This window comes from Podarcis filfolensis, assembly GCF_964270895.1.
Source record: "Podarcis filfolensis genome assembly, chromosome: 11".
Taxonomy (NCBI): Eukaryota; Metazoa; Chordata; class Lepidosauria; order Squamata; family Lacertidae; genus Podarcis; species Podarcis filfolensis.
Window position 1 is genome coordinate 27,238,247 of NC_139613.1, and position 22,713 is coordinate 27,260,959.

General features: G+C 39.8%; 2 protein-coding genes across 10 annotated transcripts in view; one reads left to right on the forward strand and one right to left on the reverse strand.

Annotated features, from left to right (window-relative positions):
- HOMER1 (homer scaffold protein 1) overlaps window positions 1–12,494 on the forward strand; it is a 73,908-nt gene extending 61,414 nt beyond the window's left edge. For all 6 annotated transcript variants that reach the window (XM_083576239.1, XM_083576241.1, XM_083576238.1 and 3 more), the window contains 3 exons: window positions 4,700–4,810; window positions 6,136–6,216; window positions 9,376–12,494. In XM_083576239.1, coding sequence (XP_083432365.1) covers window positions 4,700–4,810; window positions 6,136–6,216; window positions 9,376–9,564 — 381 coding nt within the window. In that variant the 3' untranslated portion in view covers window positions 9,565–12,494. The remainder of the gene's footprint in view (window positions 1–4,699; window positions 4,811–6,135; window positions 6,217–9,375) is intronic.
- A 2,850-nt stretch (window positions 12,495–15,344) lies between these two features.
- Window positions 15,345–22,713, reverse strand: part of JMY (junction mediating and regulatory protein, p53 cofactor) — a 46,911-nt gene continuing 39,542 nt past the window's right edge. For 2 of the 4 annotated variants that reach the window (XM_083576053.1, XM_083576052.1), the window contains exon 11: window positions 15,345–22,421. The gene's annotated coding sequence lies outside the window, so the exon portion shown is untranslated. Of the gene's footprint in view, window positions 22,582–22,713 lie in introns of all 4 variants that reach the window. The other 2 variants (XR_014539623.1, XM_083576054.1) reach the window with 2 other exon arrangements.

Below are 22,713 nucleotides of genomic sequence, written 5' to 3' on the forward strand. Positions count from 1 at the left end.
CCATAGTTGATACATTCATATTGTAGGTGAAAAAACAAACTGCTAAATGTGTCAGCTGTTCTGTGCGTGTTTTGTGCCCAGTACTGTTTAAATTGTCACAGGCATTCTGAATATTCTACATTCCACTCGGAGTGTTTCTCCCAATTCCTGCTTCAGCTTCTTGCCCAAGTATCATGAATGTTCTAGGACAGAGGATATTGTTTTAACAGGTCTTGGAACATCAGTTATAATAAAAACAAGCTAAGGAAACAGAGCAAAACAAAATTTCATCCATACATTTTGCCTGGGGCCATTATCCTTTTGTTTGTTTGCTCCCACTTTCAGTTGTACAACTCTTGTACTGCAGTGCTATGCAATTACTTGTTTTGTAGATTTTGAGTGCTGTATATACAACTTACCTTCCATGCACAGTTTAAGTTGATCATTCCCTCCTGGATACCTAGAAATGTGACCTATAAACTTAGCAAGCCAAAGGATTTCCATTTCAACTGATGTAACACCTATTCTCAATTGGAGTTTTAGAAATAGAAGAACATGTACATTTATAAATGGGAGCTCCATTCTATTTTGCTTCTTCACATAAGGCAGAAGTTTTCAACCTTTTTGAGTCCACGGCTCCCTTAACCAATTACATTCTTTCTGCAGCACCCCATGGGGCCCAGGAGCCCAGCTATGTCACCTCTTGCCTGCAGAGCTGGCAGCCTCTCACTCTTTTTCAAACAGCCTCCCACTTGGAGTGTTCCCTCATCCTTCTCCCCTCTCCCCTCTCCCCTCTCCCCTCTCCTTGGGAGTCCTCTAGGCGGCAGCTGCTGCTGCCCTTGGCCTCTAAGCCCCGCCCCCCACCCCAAAGAGAGGTGCCTGCCAGAGGCACCATTCGCCTGTAGATCTTATAGCCAGGCTGCTGCAATAAACAGCCGTGCAAGCCTTTGGGAGGCAGAGACACAAGAGAGCATCAGTGGAGGGAGGGATGGAAAGAGGGACAGAGGCCAGTGTTGGCCACGGCACCCCTGACCATCATTCAAGGCACCCCAGGGTACCACGGCACACCAGTTGAAAACCACTGACATAAGGGACTGATTACATACAACAGTGCCTTCATGAAAGTACATAATTATATTACAAATTGCCTTTTTTAACCTAAGGGAAGTTTAAAAGCAACTTTGGATATATCAGGAATGGATAAGCAGAATTAGATAGAAATTGTTATATGGGTCTTCTATTCGTGCTTTGCTGGATTGGGGTTTAAGAGTAATTGTGGATTCTGCTGATACTACCCTTCTTTTAAAGCAACATGCTGGTTGTATATTTATTATAAGCACATTTTGTAGAGAGTTCATATTTTCTTGTGTTTAGGTAAATTAGCTAAATAACTAACTAACTAATCAACTAACTATTGGAATTCTACATGTTACCATAATGTGTTAAGGTTAAAAGTGCATGCAAAAATGGTTTCTAGACTGAAAATGTAAATTCTAAGCTTTCAGATATCCTTGGACAATTTTTCAACCCCCTGGCAATCAGGAATTGTCTAACTAACATCAAGGAGACATTGCTTGAAATATAGAAAACTTTTATTTGAATTGTTTGATATTTGACTTCGTTCTTCATGTAATGAGTTGTGTGATGTTTCTTTTTCCTCTCTCTTTTTAAAAACTTTGTAACAAGACCCTTGAGATTTGTATTCTGATTAATTTGGAAATCTGGATTAGTCTTTTTTAGCAATACCTTTTAACATAGTAAGCACACCAGCATCTTTTAACAGCTTATTGCTAGAAGCCAAAGAGTAATTTGGTTTATGACAATAGGGCCTAAATCCAGTTAGAGTCATGTGTGCTGTTAATAAACCATTGTAATTATCAGATGATCAGGACCAATACATTGGCAGTAGATCCTAATTAATGGTTTTCTGTGAACATGCAGATGTCTCTGGTTTCACTACTCCCATAGCATAGGCAGGAGCAATAAACCACAATCCCTGGTTTAGCATGATGTCCAAAGACCCAGTATGAAACTGATGGGACTTATATTTGAGTTCACAGTCGGACCTTTTGTGCGGTCGTGAAGACAGCAAAGATGGCTTAGTGTGCTGACTGCACTGCATATTTGAGTAGCTGGCCAGCAGAACTGTTCCATGTGGTGAGAGGAATGTTGACATCTGTCCCAGGGAATAGTGTTGGAACCATGGGAGGCCTGCTGTGACGGGTTTGACAGGCCTTTGAGGATAAAAGTACTTGTCTTCATGCTAAGTTTAGTGCCACCATTATTATAGAGCCAGGGAGCTGTCCAGCAAAACATATTGCCCAATCCTGTGGGATTGGTTTCAGCTGATGGGGCCTGAAAACATGGACAAGGTGCTTGCAGCTCTTTAGCCTATAATATGTCCCCCGCCCCCCAGCAACCCCTGCCCATCATGGCTTATTTGAGCTGGTCTGGGTTGAAGGTGGGAAGGTGGCCAGGTGAAATAATAATAATAAAAAAAATTATTATTTATTTATTTATTTATTTATTTATTTATTTATACCCCCCATCTGGCTGGGTTTCCCCAGCCACTCTGGGTGGCCTCCAACCAAATATTAAAAACACAATACAGCATCAAACATTAAAAACTTCCCTAAACAGGGCTGCCTTCAGGTGTCTTTAAAAAGTAAGTTAGTTTCTTATTGCCTTGACATCTGCTGGGAGGGCGTTCCATAGGGCAGGCACCACTACCGAGAAGGCCCTCTGCCTGGTTCCCTGTAACCTCACTTCTTGCAGCAAGGAAACCGCCAGAAGGCCCTCAGCGCTGGACCTCTTTGTCCGGGTTGAACAATTATTGCTTCTACCCTAAAAAAAAAAGTCCTGGAGTTGCTAGTTACAGAATTTTTATAGTAGCTATGTCATGGAAAACTCACTTTCTACATCTCAGGCCAGAATTACACACCAGCCAACTAATTTTTCTATAGGAATGTGAGATAGACATCATTTTCTCTTCCGCCCCGTATCTGTCATATGCAGCACTGTTTCCATTCTGCTGCAGTTCATCTTCCATCAAATACTGTTATTCACCTTGCTGTCTGCTGTGGGAAAATTTCATAATTTGCATAATGAATTAGAAACTTCATCTGCATGTAAAGACAGGCTCTGGTGGGTTGAGTGGATGAGACCAATAGGGGGTCCAATGGTCAAGAAGGTAGTTGAATAGTGTCTTGTACGCCTCCTTCCAACAACTCCTTAGGCCCAGCTGGTACCAAACGTATTGCCGTGCTTTCCTGTGCTCCACATCAGTGAGACCAAGAGAAGGATCTTGTCGTCTGGGCAGCCCAGGATCTCCATACACACTGCCCAGGCTTGCATCCCAGGGAGGTCAATTTGGTGGCATTACCCTGCTTTGCTTTAATCACAGAGAGTTTCTTCTCTATGAAAAGGGATACAGTCTGCCTGACTTCTAGTTTCCCTCTTCTTTTTTAAAGGTTCAACTCCCCACCGCATTCTGTGAGCTCACATGTTGTGGTTGAGCTGTTTTTATTAATTTCCGTTTTCTCTTTCTTTACAAACCTCTATACTTCTGAGTACCTAGGGAGTCCACAAAGCATGCAGAAATTACAGCCTTGTATTTGAGTGGCCCCATTTTGCTTCCAAAATGATAGGCGCTCAAACACCTGAGCTTGCTATTATGTGGAATGATGATAGTTAAATAAGACCTTTGAAGTTAAAAGCAGTATGCCTCTGAATACTAGATGTTGGCAATAATCAATGGAGGAGGTGTGTTTCTTTCATGGCCTGCTAGTGGGTTTTCTGCCGGCCTTTGGCTGGTCAAAACAGTGCCGGATTAGATGAGCCCTCTTATCCAGCAGAGTTTTTCCTTTGTGCTTATGTTTTAATGCCCTCAAGTCACATTCAGAGGATTTGGCTGCCGTTAAATAAAAATTAGCATTGGGCATAATCCAGAGAAAGTTAAGCATGCTTATGAGTTGTTGAACTTAGTGCTACATTAGTATTTAATTGTACAGTTAGGTCCCACTGAATGGCGCAATCTAGAGAAAGTTAAGCATACTTCAATTCTATTAATGTTTTCTACAAGCACCTGAGTGACAACATGCACATGGTCTGTAGAATTGTAAGTATTGATGTTTAAATCACATTGTTTTAAGCGTCCATTGGTTTTGTTGTACAGTGCTGGTGGAAAAATACAGAGGTTAATTAGAATTTTGGGGAAGTCTTTGGATGGTAAAGGTTTATGAATTACTAAAGTATAGGGCGGTATCTAAAGAAGAAGAAGAAGAAGAAGAAGAAGAAGAAGAAGAAGAAGAAGAAGAAGAAGAAGAAGAAGAAGAAGAAGTAGTAGTAGTGTGGGGTTAAAAGCTTTGTGTGAATCATTTTAGCAAACTAGTTACACATCATTCTACTATATAGTGTCAACTAGAAGAGTGCAGTTTGAAGGAGAACAGTCTTCATAATTAAATAAGCCATTCTTAGGTTTATATTTATCACTTTAATTCCCAACCAACCCATTATTTGATTCCAACTTTGCCACTTTTAGAAGCACTAGCATCAGGCACAGAACTTAAACAGTGCTCCACCATCATTTCATAAAATACTGTGCAAAGCTAATGAAACCATTTCAATAAGTGTTAATGCTGTGATACAGATGCTTAGTAAAGCAGAAATGTCCCATATGGTCCTATAATTGTATATTTATCATTTGTATTTATTTTTACAGGTGACTGAGCTGGAGTGTGTTAGTAGTCAAGCAAGTGCGGTCCACACACATAAAACAGAATTAAACCAGACAATACAAGAATTAGAGGCAACGTTGAAGAAAAAGGAAGAGGTACTTGCTTGCATTTGTTAACTAACTTTTTAATAGCCCTGATTATTTATCTCATACACCATTCATAGTATTGCATTAGCTTGTATCAAAATACGGGTTACAAAAATAAGTTGTCTAATTTGTTGTTGTTTTATTCTGTTGACTAACATCTAGAATGAGATGCAAAATTCTTTGCACAGGGAAAACCATTTAGATAAATATGAGTTGTTTCCCCCAAAAAACACACACTTCTTTCAAAAGTCAGTAGCTTTCCTCTGTCCTTCCTAGAAGTGTGAAAGCAGGCTGACAAACAGGCCATAACTCGTTTCTAAAAGATGGCTTTTATATACTGGTTCAAAGTGCCTGAAGAGTCAGGTGTATTAGAATTAAAAGTACTTCCTCTAGTGATGATGATCGGCAGACTGACCCCTGCAGTATGAGGCCATGCATTGGTGGGAAGTTCAAAAAGCGTCTTTGTTGCCTTTGGCAAAGCACACTCACTTCCCCAAAGAGTGAATAATAGGTAGGGATTGCTTTTTATATCACTTCTCTAGTCCTAGAAGCACGCTATTATTTCGCTGTCAGTAATTGGCGCCAGATGTTTCAGAGGACAGTTCAAGATATCTCACTGCAGTTCCAAAATAGCATGCCTTCAGGGAAGTTTCTTCCTAGTCACCTAACTGGTAGACTTTTATTGCACAAAGAAGTGTTGAGTTGTTCACTACTTCCACAGATGTCTACTTTAATTCTTGAAATCATTCTCTTCACAGAAGGCAAAGTTAGGCTCTAAGCCAACGTTATTAGTATCTAGCCTGACTAAATGATTCCAGTGTTGCTTTAGACTTGGTCATGAATTGTTGCATATATTTCATTACGATTCCTCTGGCTTTCTTCTTGCTATAAAATAGACAGTTGTTCACAGTCCCTTGTAACTGAAATTTCATCTTTGTTCTTTGCAGCGTTCCCTCCCTGGTGTCTTTAGCCCTGAAAAACTGACTCTCTGGCGGCCGATTCTTATGACTCAATTGCAGCTATTGCTGCATAATCATTAGCAGATTTCTATGCTTATGAACCTGAAGCACAAATGATGCTTCCTACTGGGAACTGTGCATGTTTTGAGAAGCATGCTGAAGTTCAAAGCTCTAGGGCTGGCCAGATGGCTCTCAGGGTGATGCAGTTTGGCCCACCCTCCGACTCTAGTTTCACTGCAAAAGTACCTGTGAAAAATACCAATGGGTTCTGCAGCATTGGCAACCCTGTCTTGTATGTCCTGATATGATGAGGAGGATTTGTCCAGGATGAAAGTTAGGTTGACTTTGGATAATATGCTGTTTTATCCCCTTTAGGAAATAGAAAAATTGAGACAAGAAATTGACAATGCCAGAGAACTTCAGGCACAGAGGGACTCTCTAACTCAGAAGTTACAAGTAAGTTACAGGGTAAATAGGGTTGTATCTGCTTGTAGATAACAATAAAAAAGAGGAAATAAGTTGGATAATTTTGGATCTTGAAGACTTGTACAGACAGACAGTTTGGGGTTGCAGAATAGCCCCCACCCCCTTACTGCTTTGATGGGGCTAACTGTGTTCCTGCAGTGTTTGTGTGAACATTGTACAAGTGTGATGGAAGAAGGGAAGCTTTGTCACTGCGCAGGGAAATCCCGTTCACATTAAACAAACAAGCAAATCATGAGGATGAGTGTCCTAGTGCTGGAGAGAAGGACTGTACATCTTTCAAGGGGGGAGAAAACAAATAAAAGAAGTGATATGCTCTGGTGTGGATATGTGAATTCCCTTTCAGACTTCCTTTTCTTAATAAAAGGTTACATACCGTATTTTCGCTCTATAGGACGCACCAGACCATAGGACGCACCTTGTTTTAGAGGGGGAGAACAAGAAAAAAAAATTCTCCCCCTCTCTGCTCAGCGCCCCTTCAGCGAAGTGGCAGGAGAAATAGAGCCCCTTCCATTTCTCCTCCCACTTGGCTGAAGGGGCGCTGCTCAGCTCTCCCTCTCTGCTGAAGCCAGGAGAGTCTTGCTCTCCTGGCTTCAGCGAAAGGAACCTGAATCCTGTGGAGTGCAGCGGGAACTCGCGCTGCGCTCTGAAGGCTTCAGGCGGCTATCCCTGAAGCCTCCAGAGCGAGAGGGGTCGGTGCGCACCGACCCCTCTCGCTCTCCAGGCTTCAGTGAAAGCAATGCGAAGCCTCCAGAGCGTGGAGGGAGCGCTCCCTCTGCACTTCGGAGGCTTCGTGTTGCTATCGCTGAAGCCAAGGAGCCTGCATTCACTCCATAGGATGCACACACATTTCCCCTTAATTTTTGGAGGGGAAAAGTGCATCCTATAGAGCGAAAAATACGGTAAGTATTCCTAGAGTTCCAGGGTGGTCCAATGTGTGGCCCTCAAGGCCTATTTTGGCGGCTTTCAGCAACATTGGATGTCCTGTACAGCCCTCACTTTGCCTTCCCAAAGCTGGGTAAGCCAGGTGCTGGGCTTCGAGAAGGAGGTGTGAGGGCTCTGATAGGCTCCTGGAGTCCCCCTGCCTCCTTCCTAGTTAGCACTTTCCCAGCTTTGGGGAGGAGGTGGGAGGGCTCTAGGACCCTGCCAGAGCTTTATGCCTCTTCCAAAGAAAGGCCCTTAGAGTTGAATTTCCAGATCAGGCCAAGATCAGCAAAGAGTTACAAGCCCAAGAACACAAGCTGTTCCTAGATAATCTTCCCATCTCATGCAGACAGGTCAACAGAATGCTCAGATGCAATATGAGCTTGAGTTACTTGGGGATATTTGACGGTCGGGAACACTGCAGTGTATTTTCTTGGGAAGAAGCAGAAGAGGGCTGTCTAGAGCAGGGAGGGTTGGGGAACATGTGGGCATTTGAACATAGTTGCGCTCTGACTGCCATCACCCCTGACCATTAGCCATGCTGGCTGAAGCTGATGGGAGTTGGGGTCCATCAACATCTGGAGGGCCAAAATAAAGCCTTATGTTGATGCCTTCCTGAGCAGGTAAAAATGCTGAAATTAGTATCTGGAAATTTGGACTGCATTTTATATTTCTGTTGAATGGCAAACAACCAAACTTTGATAAGCAGGTAGGAGTAATTTCTGCTAGAACACAAACACTTCCTCTTACATATCTGTTGCAATTTATGCTGGGAATTTTGGCGTTCATAGCTTTTGAAGCTGCATTCTTTAACAAATTGCTGCAGGCCTTGATGTCTTTCATCTCTTCAAATGAGCGTATGTTTTAGATCTTGATTGCCTGTAGATTCTGTGTTCTCAAAACTGACTGGTCGAGTTACTTGGAGATAAGCAGCAAGATTATATACAAACTCAAATGATGTCATGGTCTGTTATTAGCCAAATGCTGCACAGTGCATTTTCATTTGACATGTATGACCATTCAGTGGGATGTATGCCCTTAACAAACTAAAAAAAAAAAAAATTCTTAAATAAGTGCAACAAAAGAATCCTTTGCAAAACAATTTTACGTGGTTACATGTTCTTTCCTACAGGTAACTCTTATCTTATGCTTATTTTACTTACGTGATCACAGCTTTGTGTGGGGCTTGGGGAAGGATAAATAAATAAGGAGCAGAGGAAATCCACACACCCCCATGCAAAGCTGTGGTTGTGGACTTACATGGCTTTGGGAAGAAGGTGTGAGCACTTTGGCAGCATCCTGGAGCCCTCTCACTGCCTTCCCAAAGCCAGGCCAGTGCTAACTTTAGGAAGGTTCTCTTGGACGCTGGCAGAGCCTTCCCACCTTCACACAGCCATGTAGGCAACTTGGGTGGGGCTGATTTCAGGGGCTTCTGGCTTTACACATTTTTGCATATATGCGTGGACCCACAGCACTGAACGCTTGTGAAAGATGTGAGTTATCTGTAAGGGGGGGGGATGAGTTCTTAACTACCATTTAAAATCCTGTTAACAATGACCTGGTTCCTGACACTGCCAAAAACAAAATTTTCCTTTTAAATCCATTTGTAATTAAATGATGTTTAAATGACTAAAATATATATTTACTAAGATACTAAATCATATTGTGTAGGCTAGTCCATGCATCTCTATTTATCCTCCATTCCCTTCCTAATTGTATGTGAGGCAGTGGCGAAAGCACACTTCTGTCCATGCTAATCATGGTATATAGCATGCGGCCATTTTTGTGAGCACTCTGACGGGGTCCTAGACTACTCCTTCCTCCATCCCAAAGCCTAGTTAGCTTTTTCCCAGCTTTGGGGAGGGGGTGGGAGGGCTCTAGGACCCTGCCAGAGTCTCTGTGTGTCAAATTTTGGCCTCACCACTGCCCCCCAACCAATAAAGCAGTGTGGGGCCTACAGCTTCTGGGTTAAAGTTCTGTTGCAGCCCACTTGGTATGAAAAGTTGGACAGCCCTGATGAAGATGCTATCCTACGTAGCTACCTCCAATTAGGAATGTGAGCTTCAATCTCCATTTGTGTGTAAGAGATAACCCTGTTGAGCCTGATGATCACTCCAGCTCCATGTTAACTGTACAGAAAACTGATAAAGATAATACTGTATTTACAAATGACATATATTGCTTCCTCTTCTTCTTCTTTTTTTTAAGGAAGTGGAAGTTCGAAACAAGGACCTAGAAGGACAACTGTCTGACCTAGAGCAGCGTCTGGAGAAAAGTCAGAATGAACAAGAAGCTTTTCGCAATAACTTGAAAACACTTTTAGAAATTCTTGATGGCAAAATCTTTGAACTAACAGAACTACGAGATAACCTGGCCAAGCTAATAGAATGCAGCTAAAGAAAACGGGATTTCAGTGCCAACCTTCTTAAAGATGCACTGTCTCTCTTCATAGGACTTTGTTGGGCTCTGCATCAAAGTTGCACAAAATTAGGAAAACGCTCCTCCAGGAGGGCCTGTTTTAAATTTTCAACAATATATTTCAGTGTAAAATTTTAGAATTCAGCTTGTAGCTAGTTGGGGAAAAATAATAACTTGAACTACAAATTACCTCCTTGTATATAATTGGCCATAGATAACTCGAAAGATATTAACGGTAATTGAATGCAATCCTTTTCTATTATTAGCCAGTGAAATAATGAGAAGTGCCCCATATGGCATCCCTTTTAGTGTTAGACACATTGTAGATGATCTGTCTTATTTTGTTTTTATTTTGTTGGTTAAGACACTCAATTGCTGTGTTTTGTGCAAGAACTTTGCAATGACAGCCCTCTCTTTTGTTGTAATCTTAATAATTTCTCAGGATATTTTGCACTGTTAAGAAATAGTGCATTACTAATTAATTCTTGCCAGGAGTGAGAGAGAGTTGCATCTTTAATTCATACCTAGTGAGTAACTGCTTGTATAGAGTTCTTCCCTTTTTTATACTGGAAGATACTGTATTTATTTACGATGTTCACTCTGGTGTTCACTAATATTGTCCAGTGTATGGTTTACTTTTCTCTATTTAAGTTCATGTATGTAGAAGTTCTGTGTTCCATTTTGAAGCCTATCTATGAAGACAGGTGAGTCCCTGAAAAGTATTTTCAAATTTGCTATATACAGATAAGTATCCATCTAGTCTTATTTATTAATACCACATATGTTTAATATTCACTGTTACCAACATATGTTTTAATAATTCTTTAAACCAAAACTTCTTCAGAGTAATCAGTGCAGCTTGTTATAGATATATTGTGGACATACAGCAATTGCCAGGGTGTTTACATTGACCTTGCTCATTCAAAGAAACTGTATAATCACAGGAAATTGGAGATCTTTTCCCCTCCTCTTTGAACCTTCACTTCACATGTTTATCAGAACCACACCAGGCAATATTCTGAATTTCAAAACAGGAATTGAATTCAGTTATCCTCAGTGAACATGTTTTTAAGTTGTTTTGATGTGATTTACAAAGACTTTTGCCAAACATGTATTTCTTTATATAATATTTTTTATTTTAAAGGGAAAAAAATGAAAGGTAAGCCAAGTGTCAAATGTCTGCTTACTGAATGGGAGTTGCATTATGGGACAATCTTGCTGTAAATTGTCTAATATTGGAGAGGATTTTTAAAAGAATGGGGGGGGGGAATCAAACACAAAGATGCACTGACCTTTTCTTTACACCCAAATTAATTTGAATGTTAAATGCAAAATCCAGCTTGAATATAAACTCTGTACAATAGAATTTTTTTCCACTTAAGGACTGCTATTCAAAACTAGGTAATATAAGTCGGGTTTTTTATGTGTGTACTGTATGTATATACTGTATAATACACGCATTCTAATTTGTATTCAAAGTGGGAGAAATACATGGTGGGTTAATTTATAAAATGCCATTTTCTTTATTTGTAATATAACAGGTGTCTCCTGAAATGTCAGGATTACTGTTTAGCTAACAGTAAATTATCATGTATTATACTGTATGTACTGTACACATCATTTGAGTTTCATCCATATTTTAGAGTATTCTGCCACTTATTTTATTTATTACTGGAGAAAATATTTGTTCATTGCATTCATAGGTAAAAGCTTTCTATGGTGATTTTTTTTTTATATAGCTAGATGTTAACGATGTGTAACTTTATCAGGTCCAGGACAGTAGTGATTACCTGATTTTAATTTACCTGGAGAAGTTTGTACCTGATTCTCTTGCTATATGAGTGTCAATTGGAAACATCTTCAGAAAAGTATAAAATTGGTGTAATTGTAGGAGGAATGAAGTATGTTCATGAGTGTTATTAATTATAACAAGTTAGAACAGAAATTTGATGGCAAAAAATGTAACATTATTTTTAATGAGATCAAAATTTTTAATACAATGACATTTACATGTGGGAAAATAGTTTACAAAATATTTCCACTGAAATGCTGTGTATATGTGTGGTACAAGAAATTTATTTGTATATGTACACATACACACACATGTATATACAGTACATGGAAAAATTTAAATGTGCACATTTTTAATATTTTCCTATTGAAATTAAATTTGAAAATTGGAAATCAATATTTGAGAATTTCTTTTCTCATGTATATTAAGATGCTTGACTTTGGGTTCTTTTGTTTGTAAAAATAAAATCTATGAGGGCTGCACCATTGAACTCCCAAAAGTCATCCAATATGTATATGGGATAAGTGGAATTAAGTGCACATATAAATAAAATCCTATTGCTAAGAATATTTTAATGTTCATTTACGGTAGGTGGGTGTTTAGAAATTGTATTCTAGAAATTGTATTCTGAAATTCCTAATTAGGTGATCATACCTACTTTAGCCACTACACTTCTGTATTATTAAGGTAATAATTGGCATAATGGACAAAGTCATGTTTTCCCCAGAGACTGGTATTACATATTGTATCTATCTTAAGAGAAACTGTGGGAATATATATGCCAGAAAATGTTGGGTACTGTGGACAAACAAACAAACAAGAAATTACATAGGAGAACAATTACCCTGTGTACTTGTCATATGACAATTATGGAGACTTGTTTTAAAAAAACACCATTCTTTTAAAACCCAACAAATACAGTTTTTATTTTGAAATACAATTGCTGTTCTGGAGAATGTACTTCACTCAATTTTTTCTTCTTCAGCTCTTTTTAAGTATTACAAACTGTTCAATGGATGGCAGCATTTACCTTAATCCTTCAGGTGCTACTGGATTTTGAATTAGAGTGTCATGTTGTGAAATTCTGACTTTGACATAAAAAGGTTTTATAAGTACATCCCCGTCTGGAAGTTGGTTATTGGAGCCTCTTTCTCATAACTCTATTCCAGAATATTCCAATATTTCCCCCAACACCTAGTCTGGATTCAAGTAGATTCATTGAAACAAATGTGACTGACGTTAGATGCTTTGAAATCAATGGGAATTATTAGTCATGAGTAACTTAAGTCCAATTGGTTTCTATGGGTCTACTGTAATCATGACCAAGTCTGGTTCCATCCCAACAGTACCTTAACTACAGCACGATCTTGCACATATATGGAGCCTTAGTAAGCAAGATGGAGCATAACAGAAAGTCCGATTAATTGATTGATTGATTGATTGATTGGTCAGGTGTCCAAGAAACCAATTGACAGGCAATCTGGAGTTTACCGTGGCCAATTTCCTCCTTGCTTCTTTGTGAGATCTGTGAGATCCGATGGTAAATGTAAGGTTGGATCCAGAGTTGCCCTTTGATAAATAGAAGGGATGGCAATCCAGTGAATGCTCCCAGGATGCCCCTTTCCTCTTGCATCATCACCACCACCCCCAAGCCACCTCCCACCCTGTTCTCTGTTGGCTGTGGTGAGGACTGCAGGGCCTGCTCCCTTCCAAGGCCTTTTCCAACTGGCCCAGGGGGTGTGGCCCAGACCCTCACTCTCCCAGCTACAAAGGGACTCCTGCTGCGGTGAGGCCTTGGACCATCGGCTGTGGTGAGGACTGCAGGGCCTGCTCCCTTCCAGGGCCTTTTCCAGCTGGTCTCTGTGGAAGCCGCCCAGAGTGGCTGGGGAACAAATAATGATGGGCGGGGTACAAATAATAAATTATTATTATTATTCTCCCCTCTGGTGCAAGAGGCCAGCTTATTTGGTAAAGGCTGCACACTCAATGTCTGGGCTTGAGAAGCAGTCGCCTACATATCATCTGCAGGAGGCAGGGCCTCCACCTTGAACTCCATTTCAACTTCTTGCCTTCTGGCAAAAGGCAAACCCTGCACTGGGCACAAGAGCCAATAGCAAGAAGAAGAAAGAAGGCAGCAGCAGCCACTGTTCATCCCCCACCTGGAACACAAGCGGTTGCTTTGGAGAGGCACCATGCACTCCTTCCATGAGAACAACCTGGGAACAGAATTCTGCTCATAGGAACCCAAGCCAAAATAACTCTTTAAAATTCTTACGTGAGAATAGATAATAATATAATTCATTAAAGTTAATAAGGATGTGGTTTGAAGGACACCTACACTTGAACAGCCTCAATTAATTCAGAATTAATTCAACAAAACATGTATGGAACTAGACAGCAAATTAGCTTTTCCCATCCTTTGTTGCAAGCCAGCTCCCTACAAAATCAAGGTTCCTTTTGGAAAACGTAAGTAGAAAAATTCATTTCCATACTGTACTGGTTCTTTGATTTTTGTGCCAAAATGGCAGTATTATTGGACAATTTCCAATAGATTTTCTGATCCTGGCAGAGAAGAGGGGTTAATGGTTAGGGAGACTCACATAGAATACTGCCAGAGTTTAATACTTCATAGCAACTTTGTAGCAAGCAGGTCTTTCATGTGAGTAGTCTGGGTAGGTGGGTGACTAACCAGTTGCACAGGATCTGATTAATTACATGTTGGAACTCATAGCAATCTGCAGGGCTTGTTCATAGTTCTTAAGTTTGGTCTCAACGGCACAAAAAGCGCTTGAAATTTGGTTTTGCTACCAGGAAAAAGGAAGCATTGCTGAGAGACTACTAGTTCTGTACATGTGATCATAGCAGCGTTCTCAAGCTCTGAAGACATAGCCTTGGAATAAAGAAAGCAAAATACATATAGGTGTCTTGACTTATGTTTGCTCTTGTTGTAAACAGTCTCTTACAAATCTGGAAAATAATCTGTGAAGTGGCACCTGTGCACTTGAATGTGCAGACTAACAAATGTATTCTCTTGTGTTAAATCAGATGTACCAATTTACACTTACACTTGGTGGAAAAGAACAGACTTACCAAGAGTAATCCTAGGGATAGTCTATGACAGAGGAGCCACCACTTCTTAAGCCTGATCCGGTTCACATGAGCCACAAAAGATGGAATGTGCCTTCCCCTCTTCTTTTTGAACTTGGTCTTTTTATTATTTCTCCCATTGACATAGTTTGTTTGAGGTATGTCAGGGGACTGGGGGGCAGGGATTGGAATCATGCAGATCCAAGACTTCCCCCAAGGTGGTCCTTTTCATTCCCTGCCAGAGTACCATCAGTGGAGTGACAGCAGCAGAGCTTTCTGCCGCTGCAATGATGAGGAGGGTTCTAGTGACACACCACCTTCTCAACCTTCAGACTTGCCTCATTGCCAACAAAGAGGCCCACAACACAAAAGGTTGCAGCATCCCTGGTCAGCCAGCTGCCTCCAAAGAGGACTATCCAGGACTGGAACCAGACTTCAGGGGTCTTGTGGTGCCCTGATGAGTCCTCAACAAACACACAAAACCCCTGCTACTCCACTATAGCCACATTATTTTTCCTTGATGGCATAGGAGTGGCACATTTGCTGCTCTCCCCATCAACTCTGCAGCCAGTGTGAATGGAACTCAAGTGTGGTTCCTGTCTGTAGTGGTTGCCCACCATTTTTAATTTATCCAAAATGAAATCTTTTGTTTTCAGAGTTTTATGTCTCATTAAGGAAATCTTGCATGGTGGAATGAGAGGGTCAGAACTACCTGTGATCCTTCAATTGCAATGAAAAAATCATCTTCTGACACATCAGTATAAGAATGTACAGAGAGTTGATAGGGATTGCTTATGCTTAACATAACCGTACAATATTATACTAGCATGTCTGCTTCAGAGCTCCACAAGTCCTTTAAATGAATGTGAAAGAAACTGTGTTCAAATAAATATCCTTTATTAAAGAAAAAAAAGGAACAACTTTTAAGCACCAAAATTTTTAAGTATGTTGTTACATTGCATGTACACGAGACAAGTCATTCAGGACTTTGGGTATAGGTTTGAATTTCGAAGCCATGATAGTAAAAAACATGAAGTACAAAGCAGTACAATAAAGTTGCAGGAAGGCTGCACTTAAAGGGGAAAAAAAGCAAAAGGGCAAACAGTTAAAACTTTTAGTTTTCAAAATATTGCTAACAATGCTCTTTTCGTTTATACTTCGTGCTTAATACTTTGGAACACTGAGCATTATAAAGGTATTGCAAGTTTGCTGGAGCATTTCAGAAATGCAATGTCCATTTACAAATGTCCATTAAATACAATTGTTTTAAAGAAGTGCAGCACAGCACACCGATTTTCATTCTTTTTGCACTAAGTTAGTGAATGGTGAATTGGTTTCCTTTTTAATTTTTTAGCTGTTCAAAAATGAGGCGTTCCATTAATGTTTAACAAGCTTTATCCATGCAACATAATCAACAGCCTTCTACATTTCAGCAAATATGTTAACACAGCTCTGCTCTTGGCAACTCATAAAATGACAAACAACAAGTGGGCTGTAGCCATACGAATGTAAGACTAAAGACCCAAAGTTAAGTTGTGGTAGTGGGAGATCCATGACAGGCTCCCCTGAGGTTTGTTTTTTTAAAAAAAACAGAAAGGGGGGGGGTTAAAAGCAATCAGTGAGGGAGAGAATTAATTTGGGCCATAATGCTGCTTTGCTTTTATCTCATTCCTAATTTATTATTTCCCCTATTTAAATCTCCTCTCCCTTTGAAATTGTCATTTACTTCACTGAGGAAACATACAGTTTCAGGGGGCAATTCAAATCAGCAAAATAGAGCAGCATGGAAAGGGTTACAAAAAATGCATCACAGTCCAACTCCTATATGGGAACCTTGTGGATGCTTTCACCTTTTAAAAAGAACTTTGCAAGATCTGGTCCTAGTTCTAATGTCCTGCCTTGTTGAGGTTGAAGTTCTACATCAAGTGTGTAGACACCGCATGTGATAGTCATTCCTAGACTGTATGATTTCTGAGTACATGAGGATGATTGCTTCCTGTAAGATTTTTTAAAACTCCCCACATACAAGGAACAATCACATTAGACTAGGGGCCTCCCCATCTCCTAGCTTTCAATTTGCAGAGAACATTCTCACTTGTAATCTGCCATATCTGTCTGTATATCTGAACCAGCTCTGAAAGTAATATACTCACATTTCCAGAGGAGGAGTGGGGAATAGGACAATGGAGTGGAGAAATCAGTTTGACTACAACTCTTGTCATACCTAACAATTGTCCATGTTCACGGGAGTTGATGGGAGTTGTAATCCAGCAACACCTAGAGGGCCACAGGTTAGCCACCACTCTACTATGTGCAACACAGCCAACTATTATATGCTCATACCAGCTAAGTACCCTCCACAGCACCACATGCCAAATCATACAAGCTTGGGTCTGTTCAGGGAATGAGACGACTTCTAGGATTATACCCAATGTGAAGTCAGGTTGACATGCCCCCTCATTGCAGGAGATTGATCAGTGATGTCTTAGCTGGGCTTGCAATCATTTTTCCTACAGGGAAGGGTGCTTCCCTTCCAACCCACGCCACTGCTGCCATTTCCAAATTCAAGATAATGGCTGGTACATTTGGAAAGAGGCACTTTGTGCCTGGCTCAGATATAATACTAAACCACGGTTTAGCCAGTGTCACGTGAACAAGCCTGCTTAAGAGTTTAATCCTGGTTTGTTTCAATAAACCATACTTTAAAACTAACCACTACTTCAGACCTACCAATGAACAGTGATTTGTTTAAACTAGACAGTGAATATATAGGAGTGTAAGTCCAAGGTTTGCAGCTCATTTTTGTAACATTAAGCTATGGCTTAGTGTTACATTCAAACCGGCCCTTGGTCCCTTGCTGTTACTGACAGCTTTTTTTTAAAAAAAAAACATTGTTTTTATGGTGGGGCGTACAAAAGGCTTTCTCCCGTTGGCTAGAATTTATTTATGAATGCCACTAGTGATTGTGGCTCAGTTAGCCCTTTTCAGATATTCAGCCCAAACATATGAGGGTAAAAGATGTGTAGGAGGCTGGGGACACATATACTAGTCCTGCTTCCACTTCAGCCATTTGCATGTTTAGCATCAAGTCCTGAAGGAAGTCTCAAAGTGCCCCAAAATCTCTCTGCAACTAGGAGCCCAATCTCAACCATGAGGGTGCTTATCGGCATGTTGAACAGGCTTAGAAGCTCCCCGCTCAACCTGGCAAGGTATTGGAGGGGGTGAGCCCACCATGTACACCCCTGCCCCCCTCTTTTTGACCTCACATGTTCAAGCTGAGTGACCAGAGGTTCTGTTTTATCTACAATTAATAGTGGGGAGGGACCATTCTAATCTGCAGCCCACTCTTCAGCTCCTCCTGGGAATAAAGCCACGAAGAAAGTATTTTCTGAATTGGACTCTATCAAAGATAGTGTGAACACCCATACTAGAAAACAGAATAAATAAAATGCTGGTGCCCAGGTCTAGAGAGTACATAGACCAATAAAGGCCAGGTATAACAGGCTGCTAGCCACATTGACCATGTTCCAGGTCCAGGAATGGGTAGACTGCTGCTGTGCTCAGGTCCTGCTTCCATGCTTCTCATGGGCAACTGGTTGGCCACTGAGAACAGGATGTTGGCATAGATGTGACATTGGCCTGATCCAGCAGGCTCTTCTTATGTTTATCTGCTTGCTGTTGATTTTTATGCTCAAAGCTAGGAATTCCCAGGAAATGGTCTTAAATAGCAGAAAAGGTTGTGCAAAACATTAGAAAACAGCTTTGCAAAATAGAACGTTCACCATGGCCCAAATTAGATTTTAATTACGTAAGATTTCATGTAGCAATTAATATACATTGTTTTTTGTTGGAAGCTTTCAAATGAGTTATAGGATAAAACCGCTAGTGCTTTATTTTTCAAACCATCACACACGGTAACAAAACAATGTGCTCTTCTCTACTAAAGAACACTTGGCCCCAATCCAGGGAAATGAGAGTGCAGCAAAAGGCTGTGTGGCTGCTGCTTCACCACAGAGCATCAGCCTGCCTAAGGCATGACCGAAGCAGTCAGAAGAGCAGGACACCATATTGAATCTGGATGTCCCCTTTCATGGTGGTTGGTGCTGCCATCTGCTTCCATGAATAGATTGCTAATAGATTAGGGTCAATATTGATAGCACACAACTATTGACACTTGACTCTAGTAGCATTTTAAAATTCCACATCCTCTCAATAAGGTGCCTACATCTCTTGCAACAAGCATCTCTTATGCCTCCTTTTCTATAAGCTTATTTGCTTGTTAACAGTTCACCAACACTAGATATACCTTGTTTCATGCTTCTGGGTTCGCTATGAGTAACACAGGTAACCAAATTACAAAAGCATTGCAGCGAAAATAAAAGAATGCTCATAAATCCAAATAGTTTTACAGTTCGCTCTTTAAAGTCAGTGCAAATAAAAAGAGAACATTGACTTTGAGTGAAAGTTTTCCCCCTTTTCACTAGACTGTGACAAAAAAGCACATGATTCTCTGAAGACAGTGTCTACATGAAACACAACTCAAAAGCAAAAACTTGGAATGCACCAGCAAGACATAATTTAGTGCTATTAATTTGTTTTTGTGGTTACCAATTTTATAATGTAAGCTGCTCTACTGTGAAAAGCTTTACAAGCAAATGGTTGAAATAAGAAGCAAAACTATCTATACTAAAGAATATAGTCAGTATACAAATAAACCAAGCAACTACAATTAAAGACTTATGGGATCATGCTGCAGAAGATAAAACCACTTTAATAAATGTTGCTGTTCAACATAATTTATTTTTCTAGTGGAAATAAAACACATTGGCCCCCTTGCTGCCAAACTGCCAAACACACGACTCATCACCTCCTGGCATTTATCGTTCCTTGAGCTAGTCTACCACCAGTTCAGGGGCATCCAGGTAGATCACTACATTTCTTGACAGAATGCATTGTGGACAATAAATTGAGAACAGCGGCTGCAGTACAACCATGTACCGCAGTCAGTCTACAGCATACAAAATACTGGAATGCATTTTTTCATGCATACTTGTCAGCTGCATAGATTTAGGTGTGAATGCCAGTTCAAGAAGCATTCATCAATAACTTTTCTTAAATACCCATATATTTGCTAAGTCTGCTGCAATAAATGTACTAGACTAGAGTACTGTGAGTTCTCAGCCAGTATGCAATGGCTTCAAGAAATAAAATTAGGAATCACTATTAATTAAAAGCAAAAGCAAAACATGTGGGAATATAATTATAAGGAATTGCACATAGATAAGATGGACAAGGTCCTAACTTGACAAATTTGTGTAAAATGCTATCCAGGCACTACTGGCACCCAGATTAATCTCTTCTTCCTAACAGATTATGGAAAAAAACTATATTCAGTCTAAAGGAAAATTCTGGATAGGAGATCAGCCACAGTACAGTGGTAGCTCGGGTTGCAGACGCTTCAGGTTATGCGTTTTCGGGTTGCGCACTGCACCGAACCCAAAGTACCAGAATGGGTTACTTCCGGGTTTCGGCGCTCACGCATGCGCAGAACCACAACCCACGCGTGTGCAGACGTGGCGCTACGGGTTGCGAACGTGCCTCCCACACGGATCACGTTCGCAACTCGAGGTTCCACTGTACAGCAGCCAAGTATGTATAAAATATGTTCCTCTGAAACAGCCATTTTTATAGTGCCAAAAGCCAGTTTTATTTTTTTGCATTAATTAAACTGTCAGAAATAGTTTTTTTAAAAAAACAAAAACAAACTAGAGCTTTCAAGGCAAAGATTCCATATATATATAGCCTGAACATTTCACAATCATCCTGAGAGCTTTATAAACTTTCCATATGAATTTAAAATTTATAGTTGCAAAAGAGTGTTAGCGTAAGGAGTGTTACTCTCAACTTTCAGTAAGTTATGTCTCCTTGATTATGTGAATTGTCTAGCAAAATCTGTCATTCAAAGCTCCTGCTGCAACTGATTGTGTAAAGCCTTACATGATCCATCTAATCCTAATTTTCGTGTTTTGGGCTACAACTAAAATTTAAAACACAATATATTATACAGTGGAAATTTGGAGTGTGACTAAATGGAGGTGACTAAATGGCAAAGGCACACCAACTACATATATTATGGTTTATGCTAAAGGACAACAGTTATATTTTGCAGCTATTTAATTATTGCCACCACCAAATATTGCATTACCTGTGACTGTAACCACACAGTGCATAATGCGATTTTGGTTAATATGCAGTAACTTGGAAAGGAAATGGGTTGTCTTGTTTTTCAGAAAATTAATGTTCAGTTCCTAATACAGTTCTTTGTCTCCCCAACAGAAGGCGTTGTCACAATAATTGAACTCATGCTATTCTCAAGCTTACCTTTGGGAAAGGACAACATTTCAGACTATATAAGGCAATAAGCTTTTTTTTAAAAAAACAAAAAACAGAATGGCAGGTATCCCGATAAAATATTTCTCATTATTATTACTGGCCTAGGTAGTCACTTTTGCACACCCAAATATTTCCAAGAGTTGACCTGGACTGTTACATGTACTGTCAAGTATTCAGGGTATTCCCAAGTATTTTTAAAAGGAAAAAGAGCAAGACATTTAACCTCTTACTATGAAAGGTGAGTGGGCTTACTAAATGCATTCCATTCAATATGCATCTACTTACAACAGGGCAGTGAATATAGTAAATCATTTTAAAATGGATATTTCCTATCATAAGGGATCATAGTTTGTCAAGCACAAGATTCTCCTACAAGCAGAAATTTTCATTAGAGAGCATTTTAATAAGGGTAAGATTAGCCTGGTGCAGAAATACTATTCCGTACAGTACTCTGTTATTAAAAATGAGCTGCCTGCAGCTATTAGTCATGCTGTTTGGGATTACGTTGCTTTAGATATTCACTGTACCAAAGGCTGTGCCTCCTTTAGACCATTATACAACCAGGGTTAAAAATGAAGTGTTTTTCAAATAAGCAGGCTGTTACATAATTCAAATATTTTAACAATGATAGGAATAATGAAAACTGGAAAAAAAATTATAACTTCCACAACTTAACAGTAAAATTGGATTTCAGTTTTGAATTTTCTTTAAATAAAGGTTCCTTATCAAAGAACAGTCAAACTAATAGACAAAAATAATTTTAAGTATTCTCATTACAAAATATTGCTTCTATAAATAAAATTTCATGTAACTTTATTATCTATCACTCAGTCCTGCAATTAAAATGTTTCTATTTATACGAGCATGGGAAATTCTAATTTAAAAATACAAGATGTACACAGTATACATGGCCTTCTAAAGGGTTTTGCTATATGCCATTTTAAATGTACTAGGCTGTAAACAATACATTCTTAAGTATATGTATTCCACTCTTAGGGGGGCTTCCTGTTATTCTGTAGAGCCATTTGTTCCCATTTTCAAAATAACTTGTATTTTGTACAATGAATAGTTAAAATGCATTATATCTCTGAAATCCACTTCCTACATGACAAATATAGTGAGAAATAAAGACCTTTAGGAGAATTCCTGTTGCTGTAATAGAAGCTGATGTGAAAGTAGCAATTTGTTGATTAAACAGTGAAGTCTTCAGTGAACCAAAGGTCAGATTGCATACCTGTCCTGGTAAATTATGTTGGGAAGAAGCTCTGCTGCAATAGGTGCTGATTTAGTGTTTCACACGACTGTAAAAAGTGAGTGAAGAACCAGAAATATCTTGAATTGTTCGTTCTCCTCAGTGTTCTGCAAAATACACATCTAATAAGGTAGTTTTTGATCCCATCAGAATTTTGTACCATAATTTTAAAAAATGCATTTTAAGCTCTTCTGCACATATCAAATTGTTTGTCAGATGACGCCTTTCCGAGACAGAAGGTGGTGATCAAACTGTTGACTATGGATGTTCAGAAGTGAAAGGAAAATCATTATTCTGTGGAATCCTCACCACCTGTTTAAACAAACAAAAAACAGCAGAAGGACAAACTGTAAAGTTGCTTTTTAAATCAAATTCTATTCCTTTAGAGGCCGCATCAAAATGTGCTTTTCAAGCACCTATTCCTCCTTGGCATCTGAGTCTGCAGGCCACGTTCTGTGACAGGCTGCTCTAGCTGAAGATATGACAGAAACAAAATTAGTAGAAGAAAAGGAGAGGCTTAGCTCTCCCAACAGCTCATTAATATGATTAGTCTTTCCCTCCCCACATCACCTGCTTGGAATACTGAATCAAGAGGACCCTTTCC